This window comes from Amphimedon queenslandica, unplaced genomic scaffold (assembly GCF_000090795.2).
Source record: "Amphimedon queenslandica unplaced genomic scaffold, v1.1 AMPQUscaffold_13438, whole genome shotgun sequence".
NCBI lineage: Eukaryota > Metazoa > Porifera > Demospongiae > Haplosclerida > Niphatidae > Amphimedon > Amphimedon queenslandica.
In genome coordinates, this window is record NW_003546326.1 from 215,169 (window position 1) to 239,846 (window position 24,678).

Genomic DNA, 24,678 nt, shown 5'->3' on the forward strand with positions numbered 1-24,678 from the left:
CACGAGAAACCAGAGCTAGAGGAACGTAAATCAGAGCTTTTAAAATCCGAGGAAGACCTACGAGTCCAACTAGCAGGACTGGAGGAGTCCTTGCTGCAAGAGCTAGCATCAGCTGAGGGTAACATACTACAGAATAAAGCATTGCTGGAGTCTTTGAATGAAACTAAAGTGAAGAGTCTCAACATTAGTCGCTCACTGGATGAGTCCCTCCAGCTACAAGAGTCGCTCAATCGTGAGAGAGACGCTTACCTTCCTCTCTCTGAGTATGGTAGCAACCTTTTCTTTATCGTCTCTTCTCTCTCTCGCCTCAATCACATGTACCAGTTCAGTCTCGCTGCCTTCATGCGTCTGTTTTGTAGAGCCCTTGAGAGCCGAGAACACATTGGGAACACAGAGCTAAGACTACGCTCACTCCGGACTACATTTGAGTCGCTGGTCTATCACTCGGTAATCCGGTCTTTATTTAAAGCTGATAGTCTCGTGTTTGCCTTGCATTTGGTCCACGGCATGCGGCCAGAGTTATTCCAGGATAAAGAGTGGGAGCTGTTTACTGGTCAGCTGGTTGAGGGAGTATTCAGGAGACAGGACTCGATCAAAGCATTGAAGGATACCCTGCCAGCCTGGTGCAACCCTGAGCAGGCCAGTCAGATAACAACACTCAGCTCTAATTTCCCCACTCTCTATTCAAACCTTGATCTCTCTAATACCAATCTCTGGGCTGCTTTCAGTCGTAGCTCTCAGTGTGAGAGAGAGTTCCCTCCGACTGTCCTAAAGAGGATCACTCCTTTCCAGCAAGTCCTTGTGATACAGGCCCTGCAACCCGATCGCTTACAATGTGCTATGGAGCAGTTTGTTCATTTCGCTCTAAGTCTAAAGGAGCTATATCCATCGTCTCTTAATCTCAAGAAACTCTATGCTACTGAAACTTTGCCATCGGAACCGATACTCCTCATAATTTCCCCCGGGGCAGATCCATCACAAGAACTCCAAGAGTTAGCCGAGGAGGTAGTTGGTGGAGACAATTACCATCAGGTTGCAATGGGGCAGGGACAGGCCGACATTGCATTACAGTGTCTGATGGACTCTGCTCAATCCGGACAATGGCTCTGTCTTAAAAACCTTCACCTTGTCGTACCATGGCTACCAGTCCTAGAGAAGAAACTAAACTCACTGGATCCTCATCCCAACTTCAGGTTATGGCTCACCACTGAAGCTCATCCTAAATTCTCTCAGATCCTCCTTCAGAGTAGCCTCAAGATAACGTACGAGGCTCCTCCTGGTATCAAGAGGAACATACAGCGCTCGTACGAGTCCTGGACTGCCGAGTACGTGGAGGAGGGGAAGAGTGTGACAAGAGCTCAGGCTCTCTTTGTGTTGTCATGGTTTCATGGAGTCGTCCAGGAGAGGCGTGTGTACATACCTCAGGGCTGGTCCAAGTTTTACGAGTTCTCACTTGCAGACATGAGGGCTGGTGCCAACCTTATTGATAGACTCATTGGAAGACAAAGTATAGAATAACATTGTTATTATATTGTAGATGTACTTGTAAAACAGTCTGTAATGGTATATGCATTAACATGACTTATAAAGTTCTTTGTCTCTCTTTCTTTTGCCAACCTTATTGATAGACTCATTGGAAGACAAAGTACAGTAAACACTAGAATAACATTGTTATTATATTGTACATTGTACTTGTAAAACAGTCTGTAATGATATATGCATTTACATTACTTATAAAGTTCTCTGTCTCTCTCTCTTTTCTAGCCTCTGCTATAGATTGGGAGTTCATGACTGGACTAATGGAGAATGCCATATATGGAGGTCGTGTTGATAATACATATGACATGAGAGTCCTCAGCTCCTACCTTCATCAATACTTCAACAGCGGAGTGGTAACCGGTCAAACCGGTTACACGCACCAGTCAGGCAAGAAGAGCCTTCCTATTGGACACATACCAGTATCATCAAAGCTACAAGTACATTAATAAGGGTTGTCACTTTTTAAAATTTAAATTTTTATCTTTCTTTTAAAGGATTTCTTAGGTGTAGTGTCTTCGCTGCCAGAGACGGACAAGCCACTTTATTTTGGCCTACCAGCAAATATTGACAGATCAAGGCAAAGGACAGTTAGCAGTCAAGTAAAAGAAACAATGTTACTGCTATTTGTTATTATATGGTTGCTTGTTTGTTTTTAGGTTATTGGTCAGTTAAGGTTGCTGCAAAGGGGCAGCACTGGTAGTGTTAAGTTTGACAGAGAAGCTTGGAGCCAGAGACTGTCACCATTATTAAACTTGTGGAGAAAACTGAACCAGGTGCTAATAATCGGGATGAGCGTTCCTATACATATTTAATATTGAATGTTTTATATATTTGTTTAGGGGTCTGATCTGTTAAAGAAGAAAGTTTCTTTGCCATCGGAAAAGATACAATCGCCCGTAACTGCTTTTATTGCTCTTGAGAATTACAATGCAATAAAATTGATACATGTAAGGCGACAGTATTTTGCATGTTTTTTAAAAATAATAATATATGTTTTTTCTTTAGCTGGTTCATTCTAGTTTAGGATTACTCAACAAGGTCTTAAAAGGTTCTTCTCTTCTAATGCCGTCAACTCATCAATTAGCTCAATCACTCCTAAATCATCAAGTCCCGCCCACCTGGTCTTCTCAGTGGGAGGGGCCAGAAGAACCATCTGTATATCTCAGGACATTAATAGGGAAGGCATTGGCTCTGAGTACCTGGCAGGAGAAGTCAACACAAGGCGTGTTGTTGAAAGAGAAACCTTTAGATCTTTCTGAAGTATTCAATCCTGCAACGTTCCTCAATGCTTTACGACAAGAGACAGCAAGGTGATGTCATGTGATGTAATATGATGTCATGATAAATTTGTGTATTATAATAATAATAGGCTGTTGAAGATCAGTATGGACTCGTTGGTGTTTTATTGCAGCTGGAGAGTCTCTTCTGTTTCTAAGAAACTAGTATTACCAGTTCAGGTGCAATTTTGATCTTTTTATGAAATTTACCAAATTTTTGCAAAATGCCCTGGTACATTTGTTTCATCAAAAATGGCTAGGAGAGAATTTTATATTTTTATAATTTTTTCTGATACATATATGTGTTTTAATGTTGTGTATCAAGTTTGAGCTGGTTCTGATCAAAATTAGATTTTTTATGAATTTTTAAAGTTACTCAAAAATTGGATGAAAGTCCCTGTACTATAGTACAGGGTCGTTGGCCAAATTTCGTCAAAAATGGCTAGGAGAGAATTCTGCATTTTTATAATTTTTTTTGATACATATACATGTACTTATGTTGTATTTCAAGTTTGAGCTGGTTCTGATCAAAATTGGATTTTTTATGAGTTTTTAAAGTTACTCAAAAATTGGACAAAAGTCCCTGAATTTTAAAGTTTACTCCAAAGGCCATGAGCTTTATAGTAACAGGGTATTTTATCAAAAATTACTTCAATAGAATTCTCCTTTTTATAAATTTTAAACTTAAATTTTAATCTTTGAACTATATTGCCAACTATTATACACAGTCAGTTATGTTTCTCTGTTCCTATCACAATGTACAGGTATGCAATCTTCAGTTGGAGGGATACAGTTTTGAGAGTGGCTGTCTTGTCGAGAGTAGACATGATTCACCAAGCGTCATCACTCTCCCTCCATGCATAATGGGATGGGTATCACCAGACACTCCTCCGGCTTATCATCCTCAAGAGTCTATACCACTCCCAGTCTATGCTAGTGAGAATCGTGAGAAACTGGTTATACAAGTTGACGTGCCTTGCGGTAACGCCAACCAGGAGGCCATTGTACAGACTGGTGCTGCAATATTCCTAAAAAACTTGTAAAAGGAACACTATATAGGCATATTAAGTACATTGATGACACTATTATAACTGTCATTTTATCTTCATAAACAAGACTTTTTCTTTTTTCTTTATGTTTAAACCTCATGCTATTATTGTAATTATTAATTCAAGTAATTAAATGGTGTACTAGATCTGTGGTTGCACGACCTTCTCCTATTTCTTAGAACAATTAGTTGCTGGTGTGGACTGTGGTGAATAGCTAGCTATGCTGAGATTGCTTGTTGTACCAACACATGACTCATCTATCACAATAAGCTCTATTATTATAATAGTGGAACTGTCTGCTTTCAGTATAGTACCCCCACACATACCTTCTTCATTTCTTTATTCTGCAACAGTGAAAGAGATGTTTGCTCGTTCTTTTGTGTGTTTTCTTGTTCTTCATTTTGTAGTGCAGTCTGCTTCTATATGCATCCAAGAATATGGGACTGACTCAAATTGCACTGATTCGTTAATGTTGCTTGTGCCTCGGAGTCGACTGGAGAATAATGATTATGGACTGTTAGTGAAAGACTTCGCCAGTGTTACCGGTTTTAATATAGGTTCAGTAACTGCTCGATACTTCACTGTTAAAATTGGAAATAGATCTACATCAAAACATTATGGTCTAACAGAAAAGGTATGCTTGTTTTTAGATGTGTATGTATTTGATCATTAGTATAGATTGTAGTTGTTATTCTATGTCCTTGATTTAGGTACCTATTCCTTCTGACATTGGTAGTGGGTTGCTTACAATTTCTTTGAATTATTTTTTTTCTATTACTCATACCACAATTGAGTGTGCTAACGAATCACCAGACTTGTATCATGTTAAAGTACAGAGTCAATATTTAATAACTCTGCAAATTTTTGGTAAGCATAAAGAGCATCTAATGTGATTTACAATCTTTCTTATTCATTTTTAGACAACCCCGTCTTGCATTACAGAGAAAATCCAAACATTCTAGAGTGTCAGTTTAATCATCCCATCTCCAATGTATTGATTGAATTCAAGTTGAATGATAAGGTCCTAGGTTACTGTGGCTCATACATGGTTAGCCCATTAGATGACAACAGTAAAGAGATATCTATCTTTTATAATGCCATGAGTGATGTCTGTGCTTTAAAAATCAAAAGAGTAATAGATGCTAACAGGGGGGAATATGCATGCTCTGTAATGATTCCTTATCCTACTGGTAATGCTTTTTTGAAATTGAACTCTTCATCATTTACTCCTACCTCATCACCATCACCAAAAACCCAACCTGCTACAATTGGAATTGTATTTGGAGCTATTGCCACTGTTGTAGCAATAGTCATTATTATAAGTGTCATAATTCTAGTTCTGCATAAAAAAAAGCTTTGTTGTAATAAATCTACTCCTGCAGGTTCCAGTGAAAGTGAAACAACTCAACTTACCCATGATAGTGAAGCAGATGGTGTTATTACTGAATCTCAACAAAATGACAAGAAATGATGGTTATAACTTTGATTTATTAAACTAGACTAGTATAATTATATTGTGTGCTTTTATTGTTATTATTAGATCTATTTTATGTTAGTAAAACAAAATGTAAAGTCCCATGTGGACTTGCTCTAGTGATGGGCATGCCCATTTTTGTGGATTAATTATTAATTTTTGCTATTTCTTCAGGTCCATAAACTAAACTTTAACATGTAAAACTAAGTAAATTTATAGCCAATGAAGTAAAGTCAGATTTATATGTTTATTGAAGTGTCTTGCTCTTCCTCTCTCTCTTCCTTCTTCTTTCTCTGAAGTGCGGGCCAGACATGGTCATTATGATCCTCCAGCTCGATGATGTCACTGATATTACCATGACTTTGTGAGTCAGAGAGGAACGGATTAGCATCAGACCAATCAACCTTGACATCAAAACTATTTAAAGAGTTAATGGTAGCATCACGTGTTAGACGTCTTTTCCCTCCTTCCCCCCTTCCTCCTCCTCTCATAGTGCTAGCTTGAGTCTCAGAGGAGAAGATGGAGCTGCTGTCATGATCTGATGAATCACTGTCATAAGTCGGATTCATGTATGCCTTCAAGAAAAATAAATAATTTATAGTATGTTCTGGCTCATACCTTGTTACCATCATCTGTTTTACTACCCATCATTGACTGCAGTGGAAAAAAAGATAAATATAAGAACTGCTTCAGCAGTATTAGCTTTAGCTTACTAAGATAGTTGATGCTGTTCTCACAGTTGCTGATTTGAAACCTCTCTTATTGTCTCTGTATACATGAAAAAGAGTTTCAAAAGATATAAAGAGAGCAAAAAATGCTATATCGCTTCATGCAGTCTTAACTTACTTGTCAGGATTGATGTAAAAGTTGTCAGCATACATTTTATGCTCTCTCTTTCTTTGCCTCATTTCTACAAACAAACAAAATGATGGTGAGATGAGAACATAAGAAGCTATTATTACTTTTATGCTTTCTCTGATAGTGACAGAAACATATTATGAACAAAGCAGTTCCACCAATTACCAACACACCAACAAACCCACCAACAACTGCTGCCACGTATAAACTAAGAGAATGACCTGAGGATTATAAATAACTATGAAATCCACTAATAGTATTGCTTACTTTGTTGTGCTGTTGTAGGAAGGACAGTGGCCACTTCACTGCAGTCTTTCACTGGGGATACAGCAGGATTGGAGCAATTATAACCAGTTGGACAGGTTTGACAAGTAGCCGAACCATATTGAACTGTGTAGGTACCATTGGAACAAACCTAACATGCCTTGCAGTTAAGTATTCAAACCCAATGACTTCTAACCTGGCAATGAGCAAAGCCAGTTCCTCCAGTTATATTCCTAAATGTACCAGGTGGACATGGCTTAGGCATTGACCGCCAATTCTCACAGCTTTATACAACAAAAGGACAATTTAAACATTGTAGTACACATATGAGATAACTTACTAGTACCCAGGAGGACAGGGTCTACACTGATTGACTTCAAGTGATAAATAGTAGCCATCTTGACACGGGCTGACTGTACACTGCTGAATGCATGAAATGCAACTACACTCTAGAGAAAAAGGAGAGGAGAAAATATATATTATTCTATTTTATTTTATGCAGTTTTGTTGTACTACCTTGAGCCTCACAATCAACGCATGGATGCAATGTAACATTATCTATTGCAACAAATGTATCACTTAAATCATCATCGCCAGTCATCACAGGAACCATTTCAAAAGTGACATTTCTCCCACTCATAATCTCCACACTGCTAACATCAATGAAGACAGACACGTCCCTCCAGGTGACATTAGAGGAGATATAAGTGTTTGTAGACTCATGCAAAGAGTAACTGGACCATACCACTCCTAAACCAGACACTAGTACATGCAAATCAATGTCAATGCTCTTCATTAAACTGAAGCTTAATCCACAGTAGCTATCATTAATAATTGAGTGCCCAATAATGAATGAATTGGAGGTTGAGAGAGAGGCGTCTAGCAGTGGTTCACTGTACAGATATGAATTGCTCTCAATTTCTTTGATGCTTGAATCCGATTGGTCGCTTAGCTTCCAGTCACATGGCCCGCTTTCAAAATCACATGATTTAATATAGGAACAATTTTCAAAAAACTCTGCTATCATGAAACTAATTACAAAAGATTTTGATATTGGATTGCCGATATTCTTGTAATCAGCAGAAACAATTTCAGCCTCAACCTGTAAAAATTATAATCAGTTTCACAGAAGTTCAGAACTTATGGTCTTTTTCAACAACTTTAAAAATTCATAAAAAATTGAATTTTGATCGGAATCAGCTCAAATTTTTTATACAACATAAGAACATGTATATATATCAGAAAAAAATTATAAAAATGCAAAACTTTTTCCTAGCCATTTTTGACGAAATTTGGCCTATGACCCTGTACTATAGTACAGGGACTTTTGTCCAATTTTTGAGTAACTTTAAAAATTCATAAAAAATCTAATTTTGATTGGAAACAGCTCAAACTTGAAATACAACATAAAAACATGTATATGTATTAGAAAAAATTATAAAAATGCAAAATTCTCTTCTAGCCATTTTTGCTGAAATTTGCCTGTACAATGCTATACAGGGATTTTGGTAGCAACTTTAAAAATTCACTAAAATACAATATAGCTCAATTCATATATACATGTAAATGCAGGAGTTATTAGGCCATTGTTATTTGTCGGTACTTGACATATATTTTACTCACAATGATATAGCCTATTGTTCCAGCCTCAGCAATGTCAGTTGTAATGTCACTAATTAAGATTACTCCTTTCCTTTGGTCCTGTATCACAAGCCTCTCCAGTAGCTCATTGGGAACAACTAGCAGTAAAGAAAATGAAGAGAATACAAAGTAAACCAATTACTTGACTGTATCCTGTACTGAATAATTGGATGAGGGCATTCAGCAACTGTAGCCTAAAGAATTACAAATTTAGTCGTTTATCTTTCATATTGCTTACCTCTATTGTAATGTTTTGATCTTTTCTAATGTAAACGATTGAAGAATTCTTGTACGACAAGCTAATGGAATCTATGATGAAATTAAAGTTATAATAAAATAGCAACATTCTCGTTTCATTTTACCTCCAGTAAGTTTGCTGTAGTTGCAAGGAAGACAGAAAGTGAGGCTCACATCATCAACTGCAGCATAGGAGAGCTCAGGAGAGGGAGTGTCTACAGTTTCCATGGTAAAGAGCAATGAGCTCGTACTAACAGAGAGAGGGAAGTCTTCCGGTGGTATTTGAACATGAGTCCAACGAGTGTGGTCACCATTGGAACTAGCCCATATCAGAGACTCATTCTGGGACTCAGAAGATTCCAATCTCAGACGCACATTCTCCCGTACTTGATAATAGAAAGATATGCTGCATATGTAACTAATGCTAGGATATGCTAATAGTGTCAGTGTTTCCAGTGATGCATCATTAGGTATTGATCCTAATACGTATACACCATCAGATTGACCTCTAGCGTCACTAGTAGGTCTAGGAGAAGAGACTGTAGAGGCTAATCTTAGTGAACCTGCTGGCTCCTGTACAGTCCAACCACAAGAATCCTCTGGGGAGAGTGAGAAAGGACAACTCAATGTGTCCTGTATACCAATGAATGCTAAGGAGAATTTAAAAAATTAAATAAAAATATTTTAATATTTTGTCTGACCTGTAGTTGCCAGTTGATGAGTACCGTATTCACTGCTGACCACACCCATTACATTGTACCTCCGGCCAAATGGCAAAGTAGGAGTGACCAATACATTATCGTTGACCCCCACATTGAATGAGTAGGTAACTGGATCAAAGGATCTCCTGCGTCTTTTCAATTGATTTGATTGGACGCTTAGCATCATGTGAACGTCATGTGACCCGCCAGTGTACTCGAGGATCCATTCAATCTTAAGTGAATTATCAGACAGTCCAGTTGCATTTAAAAATGAAAGCAATGGAGCTAAAAAAGGGAAAAACAATCAAAAAACATAATACATGAATGAGTTAAATGTTCTTACGACTTGGTGTAGTAGTAAAATTGACTTCATTTGAATTGCTTTGAAAATATTCATTAGCTGAAGCTACACGAACAATATAACCAGTCCCAGGTAGCAGCTGGAATATATTTACACTTGATGCCTTGTCGTAACTATCAGTATAATAATTGACTGTTTGTATAGTTTGATAGCTCTCTTCTTTCTCTCTTTTCAGTTGAACTAGATAGCTGGTAACAGGTGAGGATATTGTGATGGTTGCTGGAGTCCATGATAAGGATATGGAGTGCTGAGAGGGTCCAAAGGTGATCCATAGCCCACCTGGAGGGGACGGCGGTTGAATGACGATAGGTAATGGTATACTGGTCACATTGCTGCCACACTGGTTGGTAATGTTACACGTGTAGAACTGAATGTCGTTAGTAGTGACTCCATTGATTGTGAGTGTGTTACCAGTGATGGTATAATGGGAAGAGGATGATATGGGTTCAAAAGAGAGAGGACTGCTCAATGATGAGCGGTACCATTTTATAGGATATATCTGAGGATTAGCAGTGTAGTTACACTGAAGATTCACAACAGAGTTCAGTGCTGGCCTTAATGGAGGAGTATGACTAACTATAACTGGGGGACCTGTAAAATACAGCATTCATAATTCATAAAAATCTTATACTTTATTCATTTACCAAATATTGACTGGTTGCACTGTATTTCACTGCTAGCGATTGCTGTTATAATAATTGTTGCTGTATCACTCATAGATGGAGTACCATGATCAGAAACTGTTACTTCTACAAGATACTCACTGGGTTCTATCGGTGAGTGCTTGGTTTCCAAATGTGCTTCCGAGTTTGATATTTGCTGCACTCGAAAGTAGTCAGTGCTTCCTTGTGTTAGGCTAAAGGATAGAGTACCATCTGGTCCCTCGTCATTATCAGTGGCCATGAGTACTTTTACAAGACTACCAACTGGTTCATAATCTGATATCATCCCAGTGTCCCTGCATACAAGGAATGAATGAATAATAGTGCTTATAGATTCAGCTTTTTCTCTTACATTTTTGGGCTAATAACAGGCCCATATTCATTGACTCCAATCACTAACACTGTTACCATTGCAACAGAGCTTGAGCCCAGTGTGCTATTAGCAGTGATGTTAAAGATGTACTCCTGCCTTTCCTCATAATCAAATACTTTTGTGGTCGCTGCAAGGACAAAGGTGCAGAAGTTAGGCAAGGCCGGAATGGATGGGAGAGCGTATAGCTTAAACTTGCTTGAAATAACTGAATCTGTTGTTGATATTTGTGCAGCAATTGCTAAAGAAAAAGGAAAATAGAACAACCAAGAATTGCAGAAAAGCAAGTGATAGTAAAGTAGTTGAAAAAAAGCACATTATTAAATTCAAAATTGTACACTTACTATTGCTGCAGTCTTGGACTATGGGCAAGCTCCCTATCAGGATATTACTCAGGTTCAGACTGATACTGCCACTCTCTGATACATGAATGATGTACTCATCTTGATTAAATACAAGTGATGGAGTGTTGGGTAGAATTAGTTGAACAGTATGATTTCTTGTTTCCCCATAGGAATCAACGATCAATATCTAATGAACAATAGCATTATAACGCATGATATTTTATGTGTGATTGTACTTACAGTAAATGATGGGGCAGCTATGCCATGCTGTATAACATCAACTAAATGTTGATGAGTGAAAATTCCTTGAACAGTATTCCCATTGATAGTGATATTATCAGCTAATGAACTAGGGAAACCTTTGGGGAAGAGACAGTTTAAAGGATTAAATGATATAAATAATTATACTAACTTACTCTTGCTAATACTGTAGGAGAATGAAGCATTGAGAGCAGAAGAAGCATTTAATGTATAACTAAAGCTGCTTCCTCCTCCTCCTACAGCTCCTTCTTGTAATGCCAAAGGGATGGAAGAAGGAGAGCTAATGATAATAGTTGGCTTTTGACGGTAATGCAATAGCCCATGTCTTTTAAAAGCAACTCCATTAGGCTGTAAAAAACCTGAATCCTGAACATATACACTCACCTACAGAAAAATTAATCATATTGAGCTGACGCCTACACTATTAATTAATAGCTTACTGTGATGAGTCCCAGAGGAACACCACCTCCTATTAAATGCTGTCCTGTTGCATTCACTCTCAGTAGCCCAGTTGTTGAATTCAAGTGAAATATTGATGCCAACCCAGTGATGTTATCTACATGCAAAAATTGAAAAAAGGATGAAATTAATATTTTCATTACTTGAATCAAGAGTGTATATAAAAGGACCATCAGTACAGATTGGAGAAATAGCTGTGAACTGAACTGTATTAATGTTTCCAATGGTTATATCAAGGAAAGAAGGATGAGAGAGAATGAGATTCCCTTGATTGCTCAGCAAACTGAAATCACACGGGAGATCAAATGTTAACTCAATATCATCAAGTGCTAAGAAAGGCTCTCTCTCAATTGGTGCTTCTCCGATTTCTCCTCCAATTGACGGTGATATAAACAGTACGTTACCATCAGGATAAGGAGTGGAGAATTCAATATTAGCTCGTTCCCATGTCACAGTTTCATTCCCATTCCAGGAGTAGTTTGAAATAATATCAAAACTAGTGACATGAGACTGAAGGATTTGAAGACTCTGGGGTCCAACCATGTAGAACGAAAAACTCAATCCAGCGATGAATTTCTGAGTCGGATAAGATAGGAGGAGTGCCTGGTTGAAGTAGTTGATTGATTTTACATAGTAGAAATATGAGCCTGCAAATCATAAGTGAAATGATGATAAGATGAAAACAAAAACATTATGATTTAGATTAAAATGCTCTACCATTTTCAGTTCCAGGGTTGTAATCTGTGAGTGGGCGATCAGGGTTCCCCTGCCTTGCAGCTCCAGCAGTTGATACTCCAAAGGAGCCTTGCCCCTCCGTTACTTGTTCCTCCCACCCCAACACACCATCACTGGCAGTGCAATACACGCTTGCTCCAGGTGCTACTGGGGATTCAAAGTTGCACGACTGCTTTGCAGTGAAACCTAGCAATAGTGAAGCATGCATTGGTACTTGAAACTATAAGATTGTGCATGAAATTAAAATTACCTTAAAATTGTAATAATAATTAGCTGTAATGATAATGATTAGCTTACTTGATAGGACTTCAGTTTGCAAAGTTGCTATAATCAAAATTATCAGACAGACACTGAACAAGGAGGAGATAGCAGCCATTCTGTTTTTAGAAGCACCTGATTTCCACCCCTTCTCTAAACAAGGGGTGGAAGTTTGAGCTGCAACTGCAAGGTTATAGATAAGAAAAAGGAGGGAGTAACTATTGCATATGGTGACCTGTTGCAATCAGTAATATTATAGCTATGAATAATTAATTGATCAGAACCATTATTAATAAAGGCTATCACGAATAATTAATTTAGCTTAAGCCCTAGTTTTCGGAAAAATTCACCGTATAACACTCCGTATTTATAATTATTGTCAAAGTAACGTTTAGTTTAGTAAAGAAAGGGCGATTGCAAGAAGCAAGCATGAGCGAGAAAGAGAAGGATTCTCACACAAAAGAAGAGTTAGAGGAGGAAGATTATGACGACATACCCGATCTGGAGAGCGTTGAGAGTTCAGAGGTACAGTTTTATGAAGTTATACACGAGATTATACACTTCCTTTGCATAGTATTGTGATTCTGATGATGATCCTACCTTGAATTCACCAGTGCCAGAGATAAAGGAACTAAACTCGCCTAACTGTAAGACCCACACATTGACACATCCCATATAACAAATTTACGTGACTTCTTTCTAGTTGTCATTGCAAAAGCTTGTCTGAATATGGCTGGTGGTTTCGACAGCGTTTTTAAAGAGTTTGAAGTCCTCATGATCTACACATACACTCCTTTCCTCTATGGTGAACACATAGATACTGCTTACTGGGACAGACAGGTACACCATGTACATGTACGCATGTACAAGTATGGTTTTGTGGTGTGTCTTTCTTTTGTATGTCTTTTGACATGCCAAGTTACACATCTGTAGTTCCTTTTAAAATATTAATTATATTTTATTGATAGTATTAACGTGCATGTACGTATTATTATTAATTAATGCTTTTTTTGTGGTCTCATTAAATTTCGTTTGTTATTAGTGGTTTGGATTGTTCAGGAAAGCAAACTTAATCTCTGAAAGGTTAGTACATTTTTCCTCTTCCCCCCTCTCATGCATACACACTCTCTCCCTCACTCTTCCCTCTCTCTCCTCTCCCCCCTCTCATACACACTCTCCCTCTCTCTCCTCTCCTCTCCTCCCTGTTCTTCTGTATGACGTGGGTGGGTGGTCTACTGCATGTATCCATGTTTAATCTCCATATATGGAAGTGCTAAGAATGCTCTGTTGTTGATTATGAAATAGTGATTAAATGAATTCATTTTGTTTACTTTTATAGACCGTATAATCTTGACCACCTGTTCATCAGGGACTTCAGAGTCCTCGAGATACTCGGACTGACCCTTGACTGGTGTTGGGCTCATTTTGTAAGTATAATTAGTTGGCGTGGCTTAAACATGTCACATGATTGTCACATGACAGGGCCCAATGCTGGACGCAGTGTATCTTACTACATTGTTGGACTTTTGGTCAAGCGTCGGTGATAATAAAGACTTTTCAAAAGTGGTGGATTATGCTAAAAGCTTAAAGTGGTTTAATGAAATGTAAGAGAGAGGAATAGAGAAAAGAAAAAATAAAATATTGAGAATTTTATTCTCTTTCTCTCTCTCTCTCTCTCTCTCTCTCTGTTTCTCAGACTAAATCACATTGAATCTCAACCTAATGATCTTGGATTGAATAATTCAGAATTCAAGGATTATCCTCATACAGTTGAGCTCTGTGTCATTTATGCTATCTGTCATGGTAAGGCTATATTATAAAGAATTAAAGAAATTTATTATGATTATAAATAATGATTTTATTTATGCTTTGCTTGTTGGTTTACATGTAAATGTATATTGCATCTGGAAAGTCCCATATGTGCATGTATACAATGTGTTTCCTGGAAATCTAGAAGTTTCTGGGAATTTCATAATCATGAATATAGTTTGCTAAGTAATGATTGCTATTACTTGAGTAATGGTGTATTATGATGAAGCCACACATCAAATAAACAGACCGCCCATATTGCAACATACAAGTATTAATGTATAGTTAAAATTAAACTTAAACGGAAACAGCTCAAACTTGATATACAACATAAGTACATGTATCAGAAAAAAATTATTAAAATGTAGATTTCTCTCCTTGTGATTTTTGTTGAAAATACCCTGTACTATATAGTATGGGGTCTAACTGGGTATTACAATCCACTGGCAAGAAGGTGCATGAGCCAAAATCCTGTAGGAAACTTATGGCACTTTGCTTATCTTGACACCTCTTTCTCTCTCTCCTTTCCCTCTCTCTCTTGCTATTATAGTAAGTTACCAGATAATAGCTAAACATGGTGCAAGGCATACATTCAAGACAGACTTTGACTCAAGGACACGAATAGCCAGTGGAGTGTATTCCAGCGAGATACAGCACAGTCTGGAGAGAGCTGAGATATCATTCCTTGTACTAGAAAGAGTTGAATATCTAAATCAATACAGGACTGCCCTAAGACTCAGGTATTAAATAATTAATAGATCAAAAACTTGACATATTTTAGCCTCCTCTTTTAACTGTTCTTTTCTCTCTCTCTCTCTCTCTCCAGTCCTTTTGACAAGACAATCTACGAGAGCAGGCTTCAAGCTCAAATACTTGGTGCCCATTACATGTAAGTTTATTGTATAGCCACACCCATTTATATCTCTTCATAGGGACGCTGCCTCGGACAGTATGAGGCTACTGTGTCTTCAGAAAAATCACAGAGAAGTAAGGAAGAGAGTGGTTGTGTGTCACATTATTATTGTACATGTCACAGGCTCACATGTGTTTGATAAAGTCCCTGCATGAACTCCATGAAGATACTAGGGCTAACATAGCTAGGGAAAAGTATTTCCAATTGTTCAAAATGTCATCCGATAGGACGAGACTGGAAAGATTCTTAATTACAAAAGGTAAAAATGAAAGAGAGAGAGAGAGAGGAGGGAATGACATGAATTTTACTTTGTCTGTTTTTGTTATTCTACTTTAGAGTGTGATATCCCAATTGTCAGATCAGTAGTAAGTATATATAATCTATGCATACATGTACATGTATACATACTGTACATTTATTTATTTTTATCAATTGTTTATTTATTCATTCCATTCACTATAGCACACAGATTCCAGCCATTTAGACTATAAATGCTTAGTAGAATTAAGCAAAGTGGTTAGTACATACTGTACACGTACATTGCATATTGTACATGTATTAATAGTAGCACTATGTGTGTATGTATTTATACAATGTACATGTACATGTACATGTATATACTGTACTTTTAACAAACAGTTATGCCACACACACACACACACACACACACACACACATATTCACACGTATATAACATTATTTTATTTCTGTAATTTATTTATTTAATAGTATGTTGAAGTTCACAAAAAAACTTATAATCCCTTTCTCTTCCTAGGGTACTAGCTATTACCACAAAGGTGAATATGACGATGCTCATATTGCATTCGGTATATGTATAAAGAATGCACGCGATAAAGCATTGGTGAGTGTACGTACATGTACAACAATACATGTACATTCTCTTTCTTTATCATGTATCCACTTGTTTTCTTTTTCTCTATGTAGTGGAGATATTCAGTGTCCTGGAGAGAAGGCCTGAGGTTCCTAATAGCCGTCCAGTATTGCTATGCGCAGTCTTTGTTCAATATGGGCAAGTGTCTCGCTGCTATCGATACCTTCCTTAAGCTCCGTCGCTATCACATGATCTATCCCTTTCCAGCTGCACACTTGTCCTGTGCCATGTACTATGTGAAACAGAACAGGTGAGTAATACTAAATGTGTTGCATACATTCTAGCATTTCAATAGTATCCAAGTAATATCCTATTAATATCCTAATAATATTCTAATAATATCATGATAATATCCTAATAGGTATGCAGACGCAATGCAGTATGTTAACAGTGGTCTCAAAGTGTGTGACTCGTTTGAGCCTCACGAGTTCTCCGTGCTGTACTGGCCTGGAACCAACCTTCTATTGAAGGAATGTCAGCCTCAGAATGCCAAGGTATAGGAACGGGAGTATGAGTATGGAAATATGGAGTTTTGTGTTGTGTAGATAAAACTGATCCAGCTTAGAGCAGATATATTGAAAGAGATGGAGCCATTGGCTAACTGTCAGTATTCACAGTGTTTGAATTATAACATGGAGGCTAAGCTGAAGCAGGAGGGAGAAGGTATACTTGTATAACTTGTAAAAATAATATTTCACTCTTCACTGTCTCTCTCTCTCCCTCTCCCTCCTTCCCTCGTTAGAGTATAAAGGACAGTATGTGTTGAAGTGTACCAGGAGATGTTTCATTCCGTTTCATCCAACTTGTTGGACAAAGCAAAAAAACTCACTTTGCTTTCCTGACGATAGATCAGTCATATCAGAGTGTTGCTTGAAACCAGACTGTAAAGGGAAGATAACACATGTCATAGAATATGACCACATGGACAAAATAAAGGTATTAATATTATACTTTATTATCATTATTGACTATTTATTATTATTTTTATAGACTGAAGTAACTGTACATGATTTTAATGGAGATGTGAAGAAGAGGAAAGAAGACGACCCTACTCCATTGTCAAACTCACTGCCGTCAGAGACTAACAGCAAGACAGACAAAGGGACTGAGAATTCTAAAGGAGAGGACACTAGCCCTCCAGTTGAACAAGAGCCGAAACCAATCAAAGAGGAAGCAAAACAGGTTTGACCAGTTATTATTGCAAGGTTATGAGTTGATGATTTCTATTTTAGACTTGTAATGGAATTGAAGCTAGAAATGGTGAGTTGTAGGCTCCTCTCTGTTTGTGACCTTTGACCCTTGATCTTTAGGTAAAGAGAATGTAAAGGTAACTGATAGACAATCGGAAGAGAAAGAAACCAAACCAAAATCAAGAAAGAAGAAGAAATCAAAGCAACAAAAGGAGGTACGTGTTATCTAGTGTTCTAAATTTAGTAACAGCATGCTATATTTAGTAACATTATTACTTTATGTATTTGATAGGAGGAGGCTCCAAAGGTGAATAATTTAGGTTATGCTCCTTTTGTCATGCCAGATAAGAATATAGTGTTTAGGAACAGAATCGAAAAAGACAGAGAATTAGCGTATGTACATGTACACGTTACGGTTGTTTCTAATTTTTCTTTCATTGTAGTGCTATGAGGGAGTCTGATCCAGCTGCTACAGTTACTGTCCCTAAACACCGTCTGAGAGAGAGAGTGAGGCATTTCGAAGGTAAGGACATGGACTCGAAACCAGATCTGCCATTGAACGTTGAGATAGATGATTCACAGATATACAACTTCATTGTGAGGTAACTGGCAGAGAAAATAAGAATATGATGTGTGCATGTACACATGTATCATGTGTGTTTGCTTCTGTTACTGTGTTTTCATTTTACAAGTTACAGCAATGAATGTCAAAGTCTCATGACTATTTTAAAACTTAGCATGTACAGCTCATGTATTGTAAAACTTATGATATTTCTTTTTATTTATTTTTCCATACTCCCCTGATCCTGGCCCAGCTATTACGAGGGGATATTTAAAGAGCATGGGCCACTTGAACCAATGGATGCCATACTCTCTGATAGCCTTCAGAACTTCAAAGGAAAGAAGGAGTTTGAGAGAGTCCTCTCGCATCATGGCGGGCTAGGAGACTTCCTGCTTAGTTTGCCTAACTTCAAGAGAGTTGAGAGTGGTACAGGGAAGACATTGATTGGGCTTGAAGAGAAGCCTGATGATAAAGGAGAGACAGGACTTGAAAGGAAGACTCCTACTGAAGAAGACAAGCCTCCCAATGGAGACCAGAGTAGTAGTAGCAATGAAGCAAAGGGAGATGATGATAGTAAGAGTGATGAAAGTAACACTCATTCTTCAGATTCCAGCTCTAATGAACACAAAGACAATGCTACAGCAGATACTATAGACACTCTCTCAAAGGATAATGCTCCCTCCGATATAGATACAGTGGATAGTGCTATCGGTGTAACGGAAGGGGTTACTGGTATAACGGAAGGTGCTACTGGTATAACGGAAGGTGCTACTGGTGTAATGGACGATAATACTGGTACTGTATCAGGAGATGTTGATACTACTGGTGTACAAGTAGGAGACATCGAGTCAGAGATAAGAACTAGCCCAGAGACAAATGGAGGAACAGCCACTACAGAAGAAGTGGACACATCAGGCAATGATACGACCACTGGACCAGCTGTTGAACAATCAACCACTACACCCGAGAAACCTGTGATAGAAGAAACCGACGGTAATATAGAACCTGAACCTCCTGAACCAGACACTCCAAATGAAGATGAGGGGACCAAAGACAATGATAAAGCTACAGAGTCTAAAACTGGGGATGATGATACACCAGCTGCTAAAGAAGTAAAGGAAAAGAAGAAAAAGAAAAATGATAAATTCATTATCGGAGGAGCAAAGGCTTTGAGAGAAGAGCAGCCTGCAATACAACACGTGGGAATAGAACCACACCAGCATGTGGGAATAGGACCACATGATGTAGCTCCCATTAGAATAGGCTGCACTCATGCTCCTGTGTCCCCTCCTCCACCGCCTGAAATAATACAAGTGGAGAAAAAGACTGAAGTTCATAGTGTAGAGAAAGAAGAGGAAGATGAAGAAGAAGAAGAAGAAGAGAAGGCCGGCAGTAGTGATAAGTCAACCCAGTCCTCTATACTTGATACCAGGCAGACTGAGACACAGACTGAGACTCTAGTAGTGAGGACACTAGGGATCAATACTGACCCAATGCCGGTTGTAAAGACTTATAAAGAGAATTATGAGGAGGTGAAGGAAGCATATGAGAAGCTTTTAAAGGAGAAGAAGAGTCTTGAATCAAAGTTGAATGTGAGCGAAGACACTAAAGTCAAAATGCAGAGACAGCATTCAAGAGAACTGGATAAAAATGTTAAGAAAGCTCAGAGCGAAATGAGAAAAGTAAGAATGAGAGTCTCTTGTGTTTTTATATCCTTTCTTGTCTTTTCTTCTTCTCACCTGCACAATCTTGATTTTGTATTTCTCCCTCCCTCCCCCCCCCTCTCTCTCTCTCTCTCTCTCTCTCTCTCTCTCTTTCTCTCTCTTTAGGAAATGGAGTCAAAGTTACATCACAATGAAGAGCTACTCAAGTCAGAGAGGGACAAGCTCCAGAGGGAGAGAAGAGAGAGCAGCGAACAGATCAAGACATTGAAGGCAGACAATAAACAGCTTCAGGATAAACTGAACAAGTACAGTCACTACATAATAATAATAACAATAATAATAATAATAATAATAATAATAATAATAATAATAATAATAATAATAATAATAATAATAATAATCCTGTCCCTATCTTTTTTCTCCCCTTTCTTTCCTCCTCAGACTTAAGAAAGATATGCAAAAGAAAGATAAAGAAAAACAAGATGCCTCTAAAGCTTTCCAAGATGAAAAGTATGCAGTATCTATTGGTAATGGGACTGACTTATAATCCACTGATGCAGGGAAGAAACAGCAAAGAAACTTGCTTCACTTGAAGAACACTATCAGAGTCTCATTGAGGCCTCAAAAAAGAGAGCAATAGAGTCTGAAGTACGTTTACTGATCGAACGTAAAGAAACCTTCATTAAGCCAACCGAACAAAGACTACAAGAACTTGATAGATTATGGTAAGCCTATAGGCATGGAGCATAATGTGTATTAATTGTTTTAATAGTAAATTTGCATCACAAGCAATGCCAGGAGTAGAGACTGAGCTGGTAGCTTATAGGGAGCAAGTGAAGGCATCATTGGATACATTCAAGGTGAATATATAGCAATATGGCAGTCACATGAACTTGATTCTCTCTTCCCCCCTCTCTCTCTCTTCTCCAGAGCTCAATTGATGATCAAGTTAGTAAATTGAACAAGAAAGGAGCCGAGTTGAATGATTTAGAACCAGTCAATCCGCCACTGTCACACATGTCACCACAACTAAAAATGGTGAGTTGATTAGTACATTCACTGTAATATCAACATCCAACCTTCTTTTCATAGAAAACCCAGCTGGTTCAGAGATCTTTATTTGCATCACTCCAGCGTGGTGGAGGAGTACCTGGTCTACAGCCTTCAGGAATACAGCAACCACCAGGAATCCAACCACCAGCTATGCACACACCTCAAGAACCTCCCCCACCTCCAGTCTCAATGGTAGATCAAAACATGAAGACAGGTACAGAGATAAGCAATGTTTGTTATTATTATTTATTATTTTATTTTAATTTATTTTACAGGAGGGAGTGAAGGAGGGAGTGGATCAGATAATGTATTGACATTTCCAAGTGCAAATCCTGAATCACATTCCCATGTACAGATTGGTAGTGGTTTTGGAATGAATAGTGCTACTAGTAACAGTGGTATGGGTGGTGGTATGGGTCCCAGTTTATCAGGATTGGAGCAGACTGGTATGGGAATGAATCAGACAGGCATGGGAATGAATCAGCCTGGTATGGGAATGGGACCCAGTCAGATGAGAATGGGACCTGGTCAAACTAATGGTCAAAGTAGCATGGGAATGAACCAAAATAGTATGGGAATGGGTCCAGCTATGAATCAGGCAGGAATGAGTATTGATCAAGGTAGTATGGGAATGGGTTTCAATCAGACCAGTTCCAGTGGAATGGGAATGAGTCTCGGTGGCCAAACTGGAATAGAAACTGGAATGAATTTTAGTCAAGCTCCCAACCAGCCTGACATGGGGATGGGAATGGGTCTGAGTCAAGTAGGAATGGGAATGAATCAGTTCGGAATGGGAATGAACCTGCCTCAAGGTGGAATGGGAATGGGTCAATCTGCTATGAACATGGATCACTCTAGAATGGGAATGGGTTCTATTGGAACGGGAATGGGACCTGGAAGTTTAGGAATGGGTCATGTAGGAACAGGAATGGGTAAAGCAGGCTCATTCAGTGGAGGAATGAGTATGAATCCACCACAAGTATCAGCGTCTAATCAGAATCCTTCAATGCAGCCTCCACCAGCTAGTCAAGGAGGAGGAGCTAAACCAAACTCTGAGAGGAGAAATTTTGATCAGCTGGTATCTAAACTCTCTCCACATTATCCTCACTATTCGAGGTAGATAGAAAGACAATAGTACTGTTCATTTTTAATGTAATGTACACTGTATACTATAGGGAGGATTTCAAGAGAGCCGTTTTAGAACTGAGAAAGAACATAAGTCTCACTGGCCTGCCACTAGATGATGTCATTCAGAAAGTAAATGAACAATAGTAGTATCATTATTATTATTGTTAATATGCTACTTGATATAACTGTATTAGGTAAGAGAAGTTATAAATGAGAAAGAAATGAGTAGAATGAATCCACCTCAAGTTCCTTCATCATTGTCTCAAATGACACCAAGTGATGGTTTTCCATTCTCTCAGCAACCTCTGATGAATCAGGTATACAATAACCTAATAATAACCTAATCATTATAATTATAATTATAATGAACTCAGTATAATAAAAGGCTATTATTCTAATTTTAATTTTCTTTCATGTACAGGGGGGCTCCATGTTTCGTCCTAATATCCTGCAGCAGCCATCTCCTATGCAATCTCCTCCATTGCCAGTTCGTCATTTACAGCAACACCAGCAGCAGCAGTGGGCACAGCATCAAGCCCAAAAACAGCATCAAATGCAGGCACTCCAGCAACAGCATCAGCAAATGCAGCAGCACCAACAGCAGTTGCAGCAGCAGCTTCAATCCCAGCAGCATCATCATCACATGGAGTACAATGATGATAACAATTGTATCATATGCTATGAGGATATGGCCCCTAGTGATTCTATTGCATTGGACTGTAGGCACAGATTCCATAGTCATGTGAGCTTCTGATAGATACCCTCTATCTAATACATTTATGTAGTCTTGGTTGTGATTTTGTCTGATCCTTTTTCTTTTATTTTCTTTTCTTCATTAGTGTATTCGTTCGTGGTTGAAGGAACAGAAAACGTGCCCAACGTGTCGTAAATATGCTTTACTCAAGGACGAGTTCCCATTCCTTAATTAAGAAACTTCTAACGCTAACCTAAATATTGTATACGTTTAGTTTTTTTGACTCCCTATAATTAATTGTGCTGAGTAGTTTAATGACTTATAATAGTGTAAGTCTACTGCTACTATTATTATGAATAAATAAAGAGAAAATTAATTTTAACAATAAGTTCTTTTTTGATCATTGTTTAGTAATGTATTCTCTAAAATTGATTCCTAAAAAAGAGAAAAAAATAAGATAGAGTGAGAGTAAAGATGATTTGCATACCCACTATTGAGTGATCACTTGATTTGGTTATTATTCCATTTTCAACTAGCATTGTCTCCTAATAAGAAACTCGTGTCAGTTACCACTATACACTACTCACTGTACCTCTCCAATCGTTACGTTAAACTTTGGTGTCTTGTCCCAGATCCACTGTACACTTCTAAATTCTTTTTCCAGTTCACTTATGCCTGGAAAGAGAGGCGAAGGAGATCCAGTGGGTGAGAATGGCTCTATATCAACCATCTGTACATAAAATATAATAATAATAGTAACATTAAAGATCAGTCTTTTACTTGGTGATGTCTTTTGTCTTTCAAGTCGTGCAACTCATAAAATTGAGCAGCTATTGCTTTGCATATGTCATCGTATTGCATCTTGTTCTCTTTCAGTAAGGTTTTTATATTAAGAGTCTCTGATGGGATACTCTGTGTGGCAGTCGTTGATGCAAAACTAAACTAAAAAAAATTAAAAATTCCAAATTATGTTAATTCTCCCATCTCAGCACCATAGGGTGAGGTTGTAAAATGGTATCCAACATCACTTTATCAGTGTCAATCAGTAAAGTGAAGTGGTGATAGGTGTGATCTTTACCGACGCGTGCGGCACTGCCTGATACCTATTGGGTGTGGTTTAAGGCGACCTTTATCGACTGACCTTTTTCCCTTTGCATAATATGTCGTTTCGCTGTCCGACGTACAGCCTAACCCCCCAATTATTGTTAACAGCATCAGCGACAAGTTGGAGGTTACGGTGTCTGTTGTAGTCCAATTTATGAGCAAAGAATGTGCAGTTGAGGTTACCCATATCCTGTATTAATGTACATATGTCATATGCAGGGTTTCCCACAGGATTTTGGCATAATGCCCAGTACATTTTTAATTAGAAAAAAACATCATTTATTGTATAGTACAGCTAGGAGAGATTTTTCTATTTAAAAAATTTTTCTTAATACATATACGCATATTTATGCTGTGTAGAAAGTTTTGAGTTGATTCCGATCAAGTTTGGATTTTTTTACAAATTTTTGAAGTTGCTAAAAAATCAGGCCAAAGTCCCCGTACTCTAGTACATGGTCTTGGGCCAAATTTCGCCAAAATTGAAAAGTAGAGAATTCTTCATTTTTACAATTTTTCCTGATGCATATACATGTACTTATATTGTGTAGAAAGTTTGAGCTGATTCTGATCAAAATTGAATTTTTTATTTATTTTTAAAGTTGCTCCAAAAGCCATGTGTTCAGACTAGCATAACCCTGGTCATGTCATGTGACTATCAGTCATGTGACACTTACATGATACACTGCTCCACCCCCTGACCTCCGCCTTGCCATTTTTGTACCCGTTGATCTCAATTTTTCAAAATCTGCCTCCATCCAAGGGTTCTGAAAATGTTTAAGATTCTAACAAATTAAGAACCCCCATTTTACCTGAAACCTTCCCACTACAACCTATACACAGAAAATGACATCGCCTGACATCAAAGGATAATTATGTAATTTTAGAACTCACACTTGGCTCGTTTCTCCATAGCAACAGGACACGCCTACCAAGATAGGAGACGTTGTCAAGGAGCCATGTTTCAAGAGCAAGATTAGCATAAATGTTATTGGATAAAGACCTGTACACAATAACCTGTCACAGAATAAATAGAAATAATAATGACACAATCAGATAAGCATATACCTCCTTCACTGGTTTATTCAGCCATTGACTCATTCTATTGATATTTTAATTTTTAATTGACACTAATTACATAACATCTGTAACTATAGAAACAAACCACAGAGTATATACAGG

General features: G+C 38.0%; 5 protein-coding genes across 5 annotated transcripts in view; 3 read left to right on the plus strand and 2 right to left on the minus strand.

The window, feature by feature from the left end:
* LOC100639730 (cytoplasmic dynein 2 heavy chain 1-like) overlaps positions 1-4,014 on the plus strand; it is a 19,881-nt gene extending 15,867 nt beyond the window's left edge. The window contains exons 38-45 of the mRNA XM_003385995.3: positions 1-1,507; positions 1,765-1,976; positions 2,034-2,138; positions 2,196-2,312; positions 2,379-2,486; positions 2,545-2,849; positions 2,909-2,996; positions 3,581-4,014. The exon at positions 1-1,507 is cut by the window's left edge and continues 25 nt beyond it. Coding sequence (XP_003386043.3) covers positions 1-1,507; positions 1,765-1,976; positions 2,034-2,138; positions 2,196-2,312; positions 2,379-2,486; positions 2,545-2,849; positions 2,909-2,996; positions 3,581-3,859 — 2,721 coding nt within the window. The 3' untranslated portion in view covers positions 3,860-4,014. The remainder of the gene's footprint in view (positions 1,508-1,764; positions 1,977-2,033; positions 2,139-2,195; positions 2,313-2,378; positions 2,487-2,544; positions 2,850-2,908; positions 2,997-3,580) is intronic.
* A 103-nt stretch (positions 4,015-4,117) lies between these two features.
* Positions 4,118-5,527, plus strand: LOC109581457 (uncharacterized). The gene is made up of 3 exons (XM_019995577.1): positions 4,118-4,499; positions 4,576-4,732; positions 4,786-5,527. The coding sequence occupies exons 1-3, from the start codon at positions 4,227-4,229 to the stop codon at positions 5,334-5,336; spliced, it is 981 nt and encodes a 326-aa protein (XP_019851136.1). The 5' UTR covers positions 4,118-4,226; the 3' UTR covers positions 5,337-5,527.
* LOC109581456 (uncharacterized) lies at positions 5,496-12,675 on the minus strand. Its single transcript, XM_019995575.1, has 24 exons — positions 12,530-12,675; positions 12,215-12,418; positions 11,641-12,144; positions 11,479-11,594; positions 11,194-11,422; positions 11,018-11,136; positions 10,778-10,964; positions 10,416-10,674; positions 10,046-10,359; positions 9,384-9,992; positions 9,041-9,325; positions 8,465-8,989; positions 8,341-8,411; positions 8,245-8,296; positions 8,085-8,200; positions 6,978-7,563; positions 6,802-6,910; positions 6,658-6,745; positions 6,465-6,612; positions 6,302-6,418; positions 6,186-6,249; positions 6,053-6,107; positions 5,958-5,993; positions 5,496-5,914 (listed from the first exon to the last, which is right to left on the minus strand). The coding sequence occupies exons 1-24, from the start codon at positions 12,606-12,608 to the stop codon at positions 5,579-5,581; spliced, it is 5,208 nt and encodes a 1,735-aa protein (XP_019851134.1). The 5' UTR covers positions 12,609-12,675; the 3' UTR covers positions 5,496-5,578.
* A 182-nt stretch (positions 12,676-12,857) lies between these two features.
* On the plus strand, positions 12,858-22,818 carry LOC100639858 (uncharacterized). Its single transcript, XM_003385996.3, has 35 exons — positions 12,858-13,015; positions 13,065-13,137; positions 13,194-13,330; positions 13,533-13,573; positions 13,830-13,917; positions 13,973-14,094; positions 14,187-14,293; positions 14,850-15,039; positions 15,126-15,188; positions 15,232-15,286; positions 15,336-15,471; positions 15,549-15,577; positions 15,675-15,728; positions 15,988-16,074; positions 16,158-16,354; positions 16,466-16,598; positions 16,650-16,767; positions 16,847-17,040; positions 17,095-17,286; positions 17,337-17,364; positions 17,415-17,509; positions 17,587-17,687; positions 17,738-17,896; positions 18,110-19,538; positions 19,686-19,825; positions 19,962-20,030; positions 20,081-20,245; positions 20,293-20,380; positions 20,451-20,558; positions 20,613-20,787; positions 20,849-21,689; positions 21,749-21,830; positions 21,896-22,018; positions 22,123-22,443; positions 22,541-22,818. The coding sequence occupies exons 1-35, from the start codon at positions 12,920-12,922 to the stop codon at positions 22,628-22,630; spliced, it is 6,126 nt and encodes a 2,041-aa protein (XP_003386044.1). The 5' UTR covers positions 12,858-12,919; the 3' UTR covers positions 22,631-22,818.
* LOC100641759 (lipoyltransferase 1, mitochondrial-like) lies at positions 22,703-24,608 on the minus strand. Its single transcript, XM_003386011.3, has 10 exons — positions 24,565-24,608; positions 24,391-24,513; positions 24,309-24,329; positions 24,174-24,263; positions 23,537-23,689; positions 23,388-23,498; positions 23,176-23,337; positions 22,988-23,125; positions 22,883-22,940; positions 22,703-22,830 (listed from the first exon to the last, which is right to left on the minus strand). The coding sequence occupies exons 1-10, from the start codon at positions 24,595-24,597 to the stop codon at positions 22,796-22,798; spliced, it is 924 nt and encodes a 307-aa protein (XP_003386059.1). The 5' UTR covers positions 24,598-24,608; the 3' UTR covers positions 22,703-22,795.
* Positions 24,609-24,678: the final 70 nt, after the last annotated feature.

Bases quoted from the DNA above. Each gene is read 5' to 3' on its own strand.
- LOC100641759 (XM_003386011.3), bottom strand. From the start codon at position 24,597: ATGAGTCAATGGCTGAATAAACCAGTGAAGGAG. The intron at 23,126-23,175 runs GTAAAAGACTGA...TTTTATGTACAG, and splicing joins AAGACAAAAGACATCACCAA to ATGGTTGATATAGAGCCATT. The intron at 22,831-22,882 runs GTATGCAAATCA...TCTCTTTTTTAG, and splicing joins AAGTGATCACTCAATAGTGG to GAATCAATTTTAGAGAATAC.
- LOC109581457 (XM_019995577.1), top strand. From the start codon at position 4,227: ATGTTTGCTCGTTCTTTTGTGTGTTTTCTTGTTCTTCATTTTGTAGTG. The intron at 4,500-4,575 runs GTATGCTTGTTT...TCCTTGATTTAG, and splicing joins ATTATGGTCTAACAGAAAAG to GTACCTATTCCTTCTGACAT. The intron at 4,733-4,785 runs GTAAGCATAAAG...ATTCATTTTTAG, and splicing joins AATAACTCTGCAAATTTTTG to ACAACCCCGTCTTGCATTAC.
- LOC109581456 (XM_019995575.1), bottom strand. From the start codon at position 12,608: ATGGCTGCTATCTCCTCCTTGTTCAGTGTCTGTCTGATAATTTTGATT. The intron at 12,419-12,529 runs GTAAGCTAATCA...CACTATTGCTAG, and splicing joins GCAAACTGAAGTCCTATCAA to GTTTCACTGCAAAGCAGTCG. The intron at 11,595-11,640 runs GTAATGAAAATA...TTTTGCATGTAG, and splicing joins TATATACACTCTTGATTCAA to ATAACATCACTGGGTTGGCA.
- LOC100639858 (XM_003385996.3), top strand. From the start codon at position 12,920: ATGAGCGAGAAAGAGAAGGATTCTCACACAAAAGAAGAGTTAGAGGAG. The intron at 13,918-13,972 runs GTAAGTATAATT...GTCACATGACAG, and splicing joins ACTGGTGTTGGGCTCATTTT to GGCCCAATGCTGGACGCAGT. The intron at 14,294-14,849 runs GTAAGGCTATAT...TTGCTATTATAG, and splicing joins CATTTATGCTATCTGTCATG to TAAGTTACCAGATAATAGCT.